This window comes from Rhizophagus irregularis, chromosome 20 (genome assembly GCF_026210795.1).
Source record: "Rhizophagus irregularis chromosome 20, complete sequence".
Taxonomy (NCBI): Eukaryota; Fungi; Glomeromycota; class Glomeromycetes; order Glomerales; family Glomeraceae; genus Rhizophagus; species Rhizophagus irregularis.
Window position 1 is genome coordinate 3,531,660 of NC_089448.1, and position 14,462 is coordinate 3,546,121.

Genomic DNA, 14,462 nt, shown 5'->3' on the forward strand with positions numbered 1-14,462 from the left:
TTATAACGGTTATGTTGTTCAATGTGTTGTATAATGACTCATGACAATAGTAATCTATTAAATATGATTTTTTCTTTGAGACTTTGTTGAATAACGCGGATTAGTGACGTAAAGTCACATGTTTATCTACGTACTCGTTATAATAATATAAGGTACGTAGCAAAATAACTGAATAAAGACCTGTACAATGTACTATATAACAAAACCTAGCGCTACACTAGTAGATAATTTATTGGATAAAACATTTATGACAGAACAAAGAAATAAAATTTTATAATTAATAAATATTTATGATTAGTCCGTTATATTAAATCACGTTTTTTTTAATAATGACAAAAAAATGGAGCGAATTTATTCTAGTTGAGACATGAATCACGTAATAGCAGCCAAAGGATGCAATTTTAAAACGAAACAAAGTTTGTTTGAATGTACGGTATACGTTTAAAATCCTGATGACATAAAGTATAGAAAGAAAATTTTAATAACCAAAATGTTGTTATTTGAATTTAATCAAAAATATTAAAAAACAATTGAAAAAAAAATTTTTATAATAAAAACATCAAGAATAAAAAAAATTGGCCAAACATAAATCGAATTTGAACCGATTTTTGAATACTTGATTGGCGGGTTAACTTCGAATATGTTTCAAAACTCCCGAACTTCTTGAACTTTTTTCTCAAAATATAAGGTACGTTAGAAAAATGTAAGAGAATAAAATTAAATCCAATTTATTTCAATTTAAAAAACAAAAGTAAAATTTTATTTTATATATATATAATATTTTATTACATATTGTATAGTCAGCCGCTCAGCCCCTTTATAGTCAAACTCTTCGGAACCAAAAAATAAAAAGTGCATAGAGATGGTTTTATACATCATTACTAAACATTGGTTCTAAGAAAAAGAGGCGTGACCATAAAACATTGCGATTACAGAGGAGTTTCTTTACCTAGTATTAATAGGTATTAGTTTTATGAGGTGTGCTTTTATAATGAGAGATTTATATAAATTATAAAGTGATTGTACAGTGGGTGACTATAAAGGGGGTTAGCTTGTATAAATATAAAAATAAGATAATGAACTACCGTGCTGATGTCAAGTAAGATAATAAATAGGAGATAGATAAAAAGAAAATAGTAGAGTATGAATATTTTACGTAATATCATAAAATCATAAAAGTAATAAAAAAATAGAGACTAACACAAATTTTAATATTTATAATATTTATCAAATATGAAATCCAAATAATTTGGAGAAAAAGTAAATAGATTAAGTATTTCCAACATAATGCGACGGATTTTGGAAATTTTGCAAATTTTGCTGATCAGTAACTGTATATTGTGCGTCATACGGCGTGATTGGAGTACATAATTGCGAGACTGGAACGTTGGGAGCGTTAGCCATGTTATAATTAATATTAGTCATCATTGAATTACTCGCAATTGAAGAAGAAATGGACGTACAATCGAAAGTCTTCAAATAATTCCTTTGAGGAAAAGAAGTCGTCCTGATATCTTGTGGTGGATTTTGAAAAGTCTGTTGGTTAACTTGATCAAAATATTGTGGGTTATACATGTATAACTGCGAGTTATTACATGTTGGCGTATGCACATATTGTTCTGGAATAACGTCATTCGTGTTAGAAATTTCTACTGGAGAAAGTATATAGACATTTTTAAGTACATATTTTAATGTTCTCGATGGACGATTTGCTCCCATAAATTGATGACGTTGTCCAGTGCTATACGGCGTAGTAACACAACCATTACATGTGTTACATGTTGGTAGTGCATCCACATAATATGTTGGTAACTGCGGATTACCACTTAGGTTATTATAATTCATTTTCTTAGGAAGTTGGGCTCTCAAAATGATACGAAGCCGAATCAAGAGATGCAGATAAAGCCGTTTTTTGAAGTTCAATTATCAAATTATGGTACATTGACATTGATCAAAAGACCTTCTTCTGATTTAAAAAGCCTTCTAATTTTTTTTAAGAAGTGCTAACATTTATTTTGAATATTTAGTAACTGAAGGAGAGGTACTATTTATATCTTTGTGATTGATATTGTTATTATTGTATGAATTTTTAAAATATAGTAATCTAAAGCAAAAAAGGAACTAAAACAAAGAATTCACAGCAGTATTTGTACAATACATGCTTAGTAATAAAAAAAAGATAATCTATTTACTACATTAATAAATTTCCTTTAACTGGATTCCACTTTCATAATTTCAATGTTATCTGTTATCATAATAACTTATTTACTAAAAAATCTAATCGTTATTTTTTTCGGATCTTGAATTTTTTTTCTATGACTTTAAAAAGAAAATCGAATGTGTTTGAAAAGATTATCTTAATAGCGTTGCGTTCTTACAATAAACACAATAAAAAATTTTTTTTCTCTATTGTTCATTTTCAATTGTTTGTGGCTATTGTAATATATTCTTTCTTTTCTCACCTTCTTTCTTTCATGCCCTCTTTCTTTTCTTTCCTAAATTTCGATCGCAAACAAACTTTTAAATAAAGAGAGCCCCTCAAAAAAATATTACTAATTTAAGAAATAGTCCAAAATTTGATAAACAAACAAAACAAAAAAACGTGTTTCGATATATTCTTATCCTAAAGCGATCAAGATGACTCACATATATTATGGTTACTGTCTGTCTATGTGATACGCATTCTATACACAAAAACTATATCGATACACTAAGTTATAAAGTGATAATATAAATGAAATTAATTACAACGAGGTACAAAATATATTTCAGAAAAAAAGAATATTGAGCAATTAATTGAGATTACTAAATGGGGAAATTTTTATTTATAACCGGAAAAAAAAAAACTTGTCGCCCTTCTAAGAAAAAATCACTTTAGGTAAGATAAATATATACGTGATATCTTATCAAATCATTTAAATCATTTACGATAAAAAAATTATCTATCTGCATCAGATCCGAAAGATTACTAAAATTGTGTAACTTTACCCCTGAATGATCGTTATCTTATCTACCTTACAAGTTATTGCGGTATAGTGGCTAATAAAAAAATTATATATCTATCTCCAATTTTTCTTCTTTTTTTTTTATTTCCTTTTTATATTTTCTGTCATAAAGTAAATCAAATAATTTATAATTCAAACTAAATTGCGCGTTAAATCCTTTCTTTCTTTTTCAAAAAAAAAAATGTTTTTTTTTATATTTCTTTATTGCATAAAAGAATGACTTTATTTATAAGATAATAGAGTGATATTACATGTAATAATAATATATAGATATATAGATATAACGACGGTAAGAGATTTATCTAGCTTATCTATGATTTTATATATTAAACTCTTAAACCAGAACCCTTTATTTGATTAAACTACCATCATTGTAAAAAAAATAAATCGTTATTAATTTGTCTATTACTCATAAGAAAATTTTTTTTAAAAAATACTATACAAGTGAAACTACTTTATAATGATTGTAGCTGACAAAAAAAAATCAATATGATTTAATAAAGTTAGAATAAAACCAATCATTAATAGATATTTTATAACAATCAAAAAAAAAAAATCTTAATATTTACAACAAGTGACGAAAATATTTTGATAATAAATATAATAATATAAACAATTAATAGCACCGCCACAACATTAAATAAAGGCTTTGAAATTATTGAATAAGAATAATTAAAAAAGATAAAATAGGAGAAAAAAAGGAAAAAAAAGAAAATATAATAAGTAAATGAAATTATGTTATATATACAACACATAAATGATTACTAATTTAATATATTTAAAGACATAACACTATACTATAAATTGTTTAGTTTCAAAATGTTCAAGTTTTATGTTTATTTTATAAAAAAAACCATAAAAGCAACGTGTTTATGATCTGATAAAATTTGAATGAAAAAACTACAAAAAAGTCTATGACATAATTTGATCTGTGTTACTATAAATATTATCTTCTTGTAAATAGATTATCTTATAGATCATCAAAATCGGATATAACTTACTTTGTTAAATAACCAAATTCAGCTTGTATCACACTTCTTGAAAGCCATCAAATTAAATATTACTTCATAATAAAAACTACATGAATGAAAAAAAATTAATCGAAGAAGAAAATGCGATAATCCGATAATTTGCATTATAATATATTATCAGTATTGCAAACAACTGCATTTGATGAAAGCAAAATTTTGCAAGCGAGTTAAAATGAAACTGATGCAAATTCTTAAAGTAGTAAGGAACGTCTTCGGATAAACCCGATTTTGTGTATGCTGTATAGTTGTTATATATTGTAGCGTTGTAATGTAATATTTGTATTTGAAACGTCATTCTAAGTTGGGGTTAAGGGAACCCGAAAAAAATATTTTGCTTTTCTTTTTTTCTTTCTTTCTTTTTTATAAATTAGAAAATAGAAAAGATAAGGTTGTAAAGAAAAAAACATGAACTAGGTAAATGTTACACAAGAAACGTATATCATCATGCGCCACAATTTCGTTAATCGCTAATCATGTTAATCTTAGCCTAAATTATTATTAACTGTTTCACAAATAAAAATCATTAATATCAAAAGGCTGTTATATAAAATGTTTAAAATATCAAAATTTTAAATTTTAGCATAAAATTTCTGTGTAAAAAAGAAACAAAAAGATGTAATAACAATTGTTATTATAACAAAAAATATACAATACCTGCTTATTAATTTTATTTAATCAACTGAGTTTATCAAATTTCTCAAATTATGCCCATGAAATCTCTATATAAAACCCTATTAAAATTCAAGAAATAAGTACTTACATGCTTTTCTTTTTTTAATAAAGATATAAAAATATTTTAAAATACAATATACTATGTTGCTGTGAAATTTGTAGCAAACAAACCGTAAAAACGCATAGAAAATGTCATGTTGCCAATACTAGCTGACTTTTTGACATTACATACTAACGCTAACACGTGATTGTAAACGGCAAAAGTTCGCGGAGTGACACATTTAGAGGTGTCTTGTCTTACTAATTGTTATCCAGTCAGTTATCGATAAAATTACAACTAATCACTCTTTCACGTCTCTTGAAGGAACGCTTCAAAAAGAATATATATATAAATATAAGAAAATAATTTAAAACTTTTCTTTATTTAATTTATCTAATTCACGACGATTAGGTATGTTTCATTCTTACAGTATAGTATATACATTGTACATACAAATTAAGCAAAAATAAAGAAAACAATTTTAAAATCAAAAATAAGGATTGTTATATCAAATAAAAGCTATTTTAAATATTTTATTGATTTTGTTGCTGCGGGTAATTATATTGTTGTTCTCGTTGAAACATTGGATTGGAAGTAGGCTCAACAGTAATTTTTATCTTGAACCCAGAAAATTCGAAGCTAAAGGTTCTAAAAGTTTCAGATTGTGGAGAAGATATAAACTGCTGCGCCAAATTGCCGATGCACTGCGCATACGAGAATGAAGCTGAAGCTTCAGTTGTATTAGGGAACATGACCGAATTATTTAGAAAATTTTGTTGTTGATGTTGATATTGTGTAATATTTATGTTAATTTTTAATCCAGGCGTTTCAAATTCAGTTTGAAAATCGAGCGGTGGAGAAGGAAATTGCGAGTCAAAAGTAGTAAACGTCGTAGGATAGTTCGTTGTAGCATTAGAATTAATATTTGGTAATGGTTGTAAATTAGGATAACCATTACCAACAAATCCGGAATTGTCGATGTTATTAGGAACGTTATGGTTCATCTTTTTTTTTTAAACGATACGTTGTTTATATTTATGAATTGGAAATTAATCGATTTTTTTATTTTCAAATCTTCGAAAGAAATTTGATTATTTTATATTAAAATTTTTTCCTAAAATTTATTAATTTCTTTATAATTCATTGAAATTCGTTATTTTTTTCTTTAATTCATTGATTTTTTCATTGATTCTTTGATTTTGTCTTTCAATATGCTGTATTAATGTATTACAATAGTATGGATAAATCGAGTATATGATTTTGTCTTTCAATATGCTGTATTTAATATATTACAATAGTATGATAAATCGAGTATATATGAATGAAGGCAAGTGTAATGTTCTTTGTCAAAATTTCCATTTTATTAGTTATTTGAATTATAAATAAAATAATCTTCTATATTAAGTAATTTAAGAAACAGTATTAAATCATTTGATATTTTACATAAAAGGTAATTCATTTATATTCGTAATGCACTTCTTTCTTTGAAAGTTGAAAGCATTTTATTTATTACCATTTTTAAATATTTACAATGAAGAAAAAGATATGAAAGTAAATTGAGAATGAATGAGTTCAATTATTTTATTTCAGTCAGTATCACGCGATATACTAATTATTTTGTTTTTATGCTTATGAACAAAAATATGAAAGATTATTAAGTAGTACTATCACATGCTGCTTAAAAAACATGCGCCGAATTCACCAAGACACTAACTTCATATTTTGGGAAATGAATGGTTGCGAAACTTCTCAAATCACATTACCTACATGAACTAACCAATCAAAAAAAATCTCTATTGCAAGATGAAATTAAAATTTTCATCATAATTACATTACATTGTGGTTACTGGTTTGTTATAATTTGAAGAATAATTTGAGAAATAATTCGAGGAATGAATAGAGGTTATTTGATTACGAGATATTATATTAGGGTTAAAGCGAGAAGTAATAGTTGATTGAAGAGTATTTTTTATAAAATCAAATTCTCTTAAACTATTTATTATATGATTAAGGCTTACTTGGCTGCCTTGGCGGTAAAGATGGTCATCGGTTTTGCGGTCCTCGTGATCATCCGATGGATCAACAAGACCGACGGTCTTTTTTAGGACCGCAGTCTTCAAAAGACCGATCAATATTATTAATACTTATTTATTTTTTTAATCACTTTTTTTAGGTAGTAGGAACGGGACTATAAAGAAATCTAAAATAAAGAAATTAAAAATATATAAAAAAAAAATAGCCAATAGGTACTACCTTCTTAGTATATAGTATAAGTATATTATTGTTTTTTTGTTTAATACAAGAAACATTTACTAGAGTAATAATAAAAAAAAATTTATAAGACGGACCGATGGTCGGTCCCCAAAAGCCACAAATAATCAGGACCGTGGTCCGGTCCCGTAGACCATCTTTACTTGGTGGCGTCTTCATCTTGAGTACCAAAAATTTTTGATCTTATTCTTGGGGCGTAATTTACCGAGCCGTTGTTGAATATCATTAATTAATTTTCCCCAATTAATTGGACTTGATTTTTAATCCATGTATATATTCTTCTTCTTCTTTTCCAAACGACTGCGATTTACTATAATAAAAGAAGATAATTTAATATTATCGATTAATTGAAAAGAAAATAAGTCGTAAAAAAAGAAATTTACTTACATCTTGGATTGAGTTTATTTTTCCAGCTAAAATTTACAAATTAAAAGTAAATATATTTTCAAGAAAATAATAAAGTGGAATTAAATTAACTTCTTATCACGCCTATATATAAAATTTACAAACCAGTTCTCGTGATCAATTACTTTGATTAAACATCTTGAAAATCTTTGTTTTCTTAATTTCTATATTTAGTTAATTGAAAGCATTAATAATATTGATTATTCTATAAAAAATTATTTAATTTTTCATATAAACTTGTCGTACAAAACTATTATTTTGGGTAGTAATGAATGATCATATATATAAATGGACGGAATTTGGGAAAATCCACAATCAAACTATAAATAGAGGAGTTAAATGGAAAATCTAAGTAAATAATTAAGGAATATCAAACAACTATGAATAAATTCATTCACTTTTTTACACTTTTTTATTTTTCCAAATAAATCAAAATTAATCATTTATTGCAACGAGAAAAGGTTGAAAGACAACTAGAATAATTAATCAACAAATGAATACTATCATTCTAATATGACTAAATGGAGTGTGCAATATCCTTCCAATTTTAGTATGCATTGAAAGTCTACAAAATATCAATTATTCAATAAAAAAAATAGTAATACTAATACTCTTTCAAAATAAACTCTTTTAATGAAAGAAATTAGTAATATGAAAGGGACTGTTTTTGGTATAAACACAAGGTTAAGGGGAATAATAAAAATTTTGAAATGCTTTGTTATTTGTTCATTTTGGGTAATCAATGAATGATCATATAAAGTATTGACGATAACTTTGTAAAAGACTAATTTAGGTAAACTAGTGAAAACGTCTAACAAAAGTTCATGTTCAAGGTAACCCGGTACCAAAATTGGCGATCATATCAGTATTACGTTCTATGGGGTACTGATCACAATGTGATTTCGCAAAATTTTTGAATCACTTTAAGGTAGCACAAGGGTCGACGTCATTTTAGAGAGGATATAGTATTAGCCATCTTTTTTTTTGTAAATATTTTGGTTTTTTGTTTGGGGATTAGATTATTGGTTTTTTTCAGGGTAGTCTAGCTTGGCTTTAAACTGGAATTTTTTGTTAGGGTGTCTACTAGAACAGATTAGAGAACGACGTCAGGTCTGACGATAGGTCGGGACCTTTTTTTCCGGGCTCCATCCAGACATATTTGGGTTTCAGGGATTATCCTTTTTTCATTTTTTTTTGATGTATTTAGATGGCGTCTGGTGTCCGTAGTATTAGATTTTTTATTAGTTTATTAGTTATTTAGATTAGATAGGGTTAGTTATAGCGTCATTAATGGTCTCTCGTTAATGGTTCTAGGTATTTTGATTTAATTATGTATCATTTTGGTTTAAATAATTAATAAAATGCATTACTAACTTTTTTAAAAAAAAGAAAGAAAGAAATATGAGTACTGATCATATAATTAAATTTCCAACCAATTAAATTAAATATTATGCCAGTCACGTTACTTTCGAAAATTTTGCAATTTGATGATTTATCGTGTCCCCAACTATACTGTACATAAATGTAAAAATTATCAACTCGCTATAATTAATTAACTAAATACTGTTACCTGATGTTTAAAAGATCCTTTGGAGCCATACTCCTCGTCGACTCACCGAGCAACTGCATAATTTTCCCGGAGGGTGAACTTCAGTATTATTGAAATAAATCAATCCATTTCATATACAATTGGTCCAAATAGAGGATGAATGATTTTTATTATATTACTAAAATTAGAAAGGTGATTTAAGCCATTTCCTAACGTTTTAATCATCATTATATTTTTCCATTTGAATTAATAAATTATGATTAACGTACATAAAATAATAAATATTTAGTAATTGTTTGATATTAATTAATTGTTTTATTGATCTACTGCATTGTGTATTGGTCCAATAGTTTACGATATATTATTATGGTCATGTGTCGTTCATATGATCTTTATTGGTCGACGCTTGATGATGACGTCTGTCGTTGTCCAAAATTCCTTAGCGCCACTTCGGACTTAATACCAGGTCCCGTTTCTCTAGTCGTCACAATTAGATGTATTATTAAACTGCGAAAATTTTTCGCTAAACTTGAATTTTTTAATTTCTGGACAAATTTCACATAAAATATGACTAAATAGGATTAAATTTATCTTTATTCTAATTGTAATTACTACAAGTGGGTATGTTTTATTCTAAATATTGTACATATTATAAATTTGAGTTTATATACTACAAAGATAGAAAAAAAACAAAATTTAAAGTTAAAACTATTTATTAGTTTAATTATAAATTCGAAATGTTTATTAATACTGTATTAAAATGGATTATTATTAGTCAAATGTTGTTGATTAGAAATAGGCAAAATAGGTTCAATGATGATTTTAATTTTAAACCCAGGAATGGAAAATTCCCTTTGAGTGACAAACGGAAGAGAGGTATTTCCAAATGAATTTCCGGATGTATTTCCTATATAATTTGGTGAAATCTGTTGGCCAAAATGACCAACGTTCTGCGGAGGTGCATATGACGTAGGGTAGAATTGTGAATTGTTCTTATTAGAAAACATGTTCATATTTGCGTGTTGTAATGAAAAAGTATTGTTGTACATCATAAAATCATTGTTGTAATTAGGAATAGTATTTACGTTAGTATTTTGAATATTTTGAATATTTTGCATATTTTGCGCAGTTGGCGGTTGTAAATTATAATAACCATTATTGATGTTATCAAAATTATTAGGATCCATTTTTGAACGAAGTGATGAATTTGTAAATTTTATGTTTAAAAACCAAAACTACTTTACAATTTTATTTTAGTTTGTAAATTTGATTTCAGTTTATTTTTTAAAACTTCGAAATATTAGCACTTATTTATAAAAAATTATCCTAGTTTTACTATAAAGATAAATCGAGTATTAAATGAATGAACCTATACATGATGGCTTGCACCTTTGTCAAAATTACCATTTTTGAAAAAGAAATAAAATTGTTTGATATTTACTATAAAGGGCAATTAATCAATCATTTCAGTATTATTTTAAAGTATTTTTATTGTCATTTTCAATTATGTACAATGAAAAAAAAAATGAAAGCAATATAGAAATTGGGGAGAATTATTTTTTATGTTGTGTGTTTGTCTTGTTCGCTCTTCAAAATAAATAAAAGTCTTCATCAAGAAGCATGTATGAAACAACATAAATTATTACATTAATAGTGTATACATGTATATATATATTATACATAATCTAAGGATTCTACCAACAAAATTCGAGTCTTATCATAGTAACATCCTTTCTAACGATTGACTGACAATATTTACTTACATTCTGGATTCAATTCGTTTCGTTGTAAATAGAAACATTCGAAACGTTAAAAATATTTCAATAAAAAAATTAAAAAATCGGAACTTAACAAACGTAAAGATGTCTAATTTGTCTCATTTGAACTTTATTTTTTTTAAAGAAGAAAAAATATTTTTTTTTTATTTTTTTTCTGAGAAAATCATGAGGATATTTATAACTTCTTTGTCAGTTAAGATGTGATAGGTGTGATTATATAAAAGTTGATTTTGAATATTTTTTTTAAAGAAGAAAAAATATTTTTTTTTTATTTTTTTTTTGAGAAAATCATGAGGATATTTATAACTTTTTTGTCAAGGATGTGATAGGTGTGATTATATAAAAGTTGATTTTGAAAAGACTAAAAAAGGAAAAAGGTAAATTAAAATATGCATGGCGGACATGCTCATATCACCGATCATTTGCCGATCACTAATTCTGGATTTTAAAAACTATTGCAAAATCACAAATAATGTGACAAAAAAATAATGGAAATCTAAGTAAAAACACCAAATTATCATATGACTTTAATAATGTAATTATTAGCACAATTTTTAATAACATTATAAATATATTATTCGTATATGATAATTCACTAATTATTGCCGATCATCAGACAAAAATTGAAGTGCGAAGATGAATATGCGAGTGCGAAACTTAAGAATGTGCACAAATATTCTTTATGTTATATAAAATTAATAGTAAAAATAAAACAGTGATCCGGTCCATAATACAGGTTTTTTATTAGTAACATATTTAGTGAATAATTTCGTAAAATGAATAAATATATACCAAATAATAATAAAAGCTAAAAAGTTTCTAATGAAATTTAATATTTTAACTAAATTTATATATTATTATGTAAATTTTTTTAGCAACGGTATTTATATTATGTGATATAATGAATAAATGATCGGCAAATGATCATCAGTATTGTGATAAAACAGGGATGTCCGCTATACTGAGTTTACTATATAATTTACACCTCGGCTTTCCAAAATTGGAGTTATAGACAGGCAATATATAGAAATGAAGGGTAACAGTGAAAACGCCTTCATTTAAAAATTTTTTTGTGGTAATCAATGAATGATCATAAAAATCAATACAATTTTGGAAAGTACACAAAGGTAACTTTGAAAAAGACTAAAAAAGGTAAATAAAAAATGATGAAAATAAACCAACTAGAATAACGCTAAACAGTATGAGATTTTCTTTTTGTGTCACAACACACTATAATTTTATTATATGTTTATATATGGAGTTGACTATATAATAATCACACCTATCTATTATCATCGATTTTTGGCTTTCCAAAATTGGAGTTATAGACAGGTCTGGATGTTCTCTTTCAAAATGAACCCTTTTGGTAATGAAATGAAAAGAAATAGTGAAAAACGCCTTCATTTAAAAATCTTTTTGAGGTAATCAATGAATGATCATACAAATCAATACAATTTTGGAAAGTACACAAAGTAATTTTGAATAAAACTAAAAAAAGGGAATAAAGATGAAAAAAAAATTTGAATGGTAAAATCAAACAACGTTAAACAATATGATTTATAAAAGATTTTTTTTTCTTTTTTTCTCGATGAAACTATCAAATTTAGAAAATTGACAAACGGTCCAAAAATACTAACTTCTTCTGGAAATTTATCCTAGGAGTTATAAATAGAATTAATACCGTTTCTGCATATAGTTATGTAGACTACAAATTACATACGATTCATGATAATCCGGTGTCACAAGAACTCGTCCCACACAGGTTTGATTTTCGATACATGTAAATATTAAAATTTAAAGTCGTTACTGGTTTTAATTTTTTTTACATTTTATAGGGAATCGTGCCATTTATTGGTCAACTTCTTCTAAAGTAATCAATTACTAATTACACATTTAAAATTTTTTTTTTATTCCAATATTTTTTAAAGTTAAAATTTTTCACCATAGATGTACGAATAACAAAATAAGATTTTATTGATTGAGATATATCGACACACCTGATTTGTAAGAAGCAGATTTGTAGCGTAATTTAGTCCATCAAAACAAGAAAATAATTTTTTGTCTCAATTCCTTTATTAAAAAATATACTTTGATCAAGCCAATCATGCTATTTTCATGCTCAATCATTGAATAAAAAAAGTTTCAGTAACAATTACATAGATGCTACATGACAGAATCAAAAGTAATACAAATATAAATCTGTAAAATAAGTCACCATAAAGATAACTTCACTCTGGTGGAAAGAAAAAAAGCGCGAATTGAGAATTCATGAGTGATCTTCAATCACGTGATATTCACCCAATCAAATACATAACATGTGATCGATTAAAGCGTGATCTTGAGTCTTGGAAAAATAATATTAGTTTGGTAGAAATTTGAACTTTTTTCCTTTAACTTCCCACTTTTAATATTTACTATTTACTTATTATTGATGGACAAGCCAAAGTTAAGAAAATCTGAAGGAAATTCAAATAATTCTAAAAATGGGAAATTTAACTAATTATTTTAGTGAAAAGTTAGCTTGACATACTAATTATGTTCTGATAAAAATTACTTTGGATGAAGTTAAAGAGAAGATTTTGCAAACTTTAGAAAAAAAAAATAAATAATCAGTATTAAAATTTATTCGAATTTATGCAAAAATTAAACCATATAATACTCAAAAGAGAATTATTAACCTTACTTTTCTTTTTTTTTCTCATATTTGTGGATTAAACCATTTTATGCCATCGTAAGATTGGTTACTCGCTGCAACCAACAGTCGTTATCGGCAGGTGTCAAATTTAAACTAAAATTTAATCAAATAAAATGAACGTTTACATTAGGATGGTAAATGAAGAGGAGAGTCCGATACATGCATTTTATTTACATCATATGTCAATGCTAAATAATCCATCATGTACAATATTTCGGTAGGTATAAATACAATAAACACATTAAATGATAAATATTTCATTTTCAAGTTTATTACTAAAAAAAAATAAAAAAAATTTATTTCAATAAACTAATTTTAAGTTGCGCAAAAATTATACATTATTGAACTCAATTTATCACGATATTTCGCTGAAAGCCATTTCGTCGAAAAATAATCTCTGGCCTGAACTATTTATTCATAATATGTTGGCCCTATTTTTCGGCGTAATGTCCTTTTGCAAAATGGTCCGTACCCAAACAAAATATATATATATATTTTTTATATTAATCAATAAATTAAAGGATAAAAACTAAACTCAGACCATTAAGTTAAAATAAACCATTTGATCAGCTGATGTATTTAATCAGCTGATAAAAAATTATGATATGATGAGCTACAAATATTTAAATTTTAAAATTTAAACTTGCGAAACTTTGCAAGCTAATAGTTATAATTAATTGGCAAGTTACATACAGTATATCCAAAAATTATTATGAAGTATTACTTAATGAAATGAGAATTTTTATTAATATCTTTTTTTTTCAATGTTTGTATATTACTTTGGGAACCAATAATTAAATTACTGTAATTTTATAATGAAATGTAAGAAGTAAAGTAGTAAACCAAGATGTTCATAACAAGTAAAAATTATAATAATTTATTAGAATGATATTAATTTTTTTTAAGAAAATTCATTTGATGGTTAATGATTTGTAAATTTATTATTTTTTTTTTCGCTTGATTTCGGGTCGCGTGATCTTAATAAATTTATCGATAAAATTTTCTCATAAACCTTA

The 14,462-nt window shown here is 25.9% G+C and overlaps 3 protein-coding genes across 3 annotated transcripts; all 3 read right to left on the bottom strand.

Moving 5' to 3' along the window:
- Window positions 1-1,269: 1,269 nt before the first annotated feature.
- OCT59_013370 (uncharacterized protein) lies at window positions 1,270-1,845 on the bottom strand (the record flags this gene model as incomplete). The annotated part of the gene is made up of 1 exon (XM_025325133.1): window positions 1,270-1,845. The coding sequence occupies one exon, from the start codon at window positions 1,843-1,845 to the stop codon at window positions 1,270-1,272; it is 576 nt and encodes a 191-aa protein (XP_025182730.1).
- A 3,436-nt stretch (window positions 1,846-5,281) lies between these two features.
- OCT59_013371 (uncharacterized protein) lies at window positions 5,282-5,752 on the bottom strand (the record flags this gene model as incomplete). Its single annotated transcript, XM_025330204.2, has 1 exon — window positions 5,282-5,752. The coding sequence occupies one exon, from the start codon at window positions 5,750-5,752 to the stop codon at window positions 5,282-5,284; it is 471 nt and encodes a 156-aa protein (XP_025182731.2).
- A 3,783-nt stretch (window positions 5,753-9,535) lies between these two features.
- OCT59_013372 (uncharacterized protein) lies at window positions 9,536-10,207 on the bottom strand. Its single transcript, XM_025310410.2, has one exon. The coding sequence runs from the start codon at window positions 10,158-10,160 to the stop codon at window positions 9,729-9,731; it is 432 nt and encodes a 143-aa protein (XP_025182732.1). The 5' UTR covers window positions 10,161-10,207; the 3' UTR covers window positions 9,536-9,728.
- Between the last annotated feature and the right edge of the window lie 4,255 nt (window positions 10,208-14,462).

What these genes read in the sequence shown, in the direction of transcription:
- OCT59_013372 (XM_025310410.2), bottom strand. Translation starts at nt 10,160, where the DNA reads ATGGATCCTAATAATTTTGATAACATCAATAATGGTTATTATAATTTA.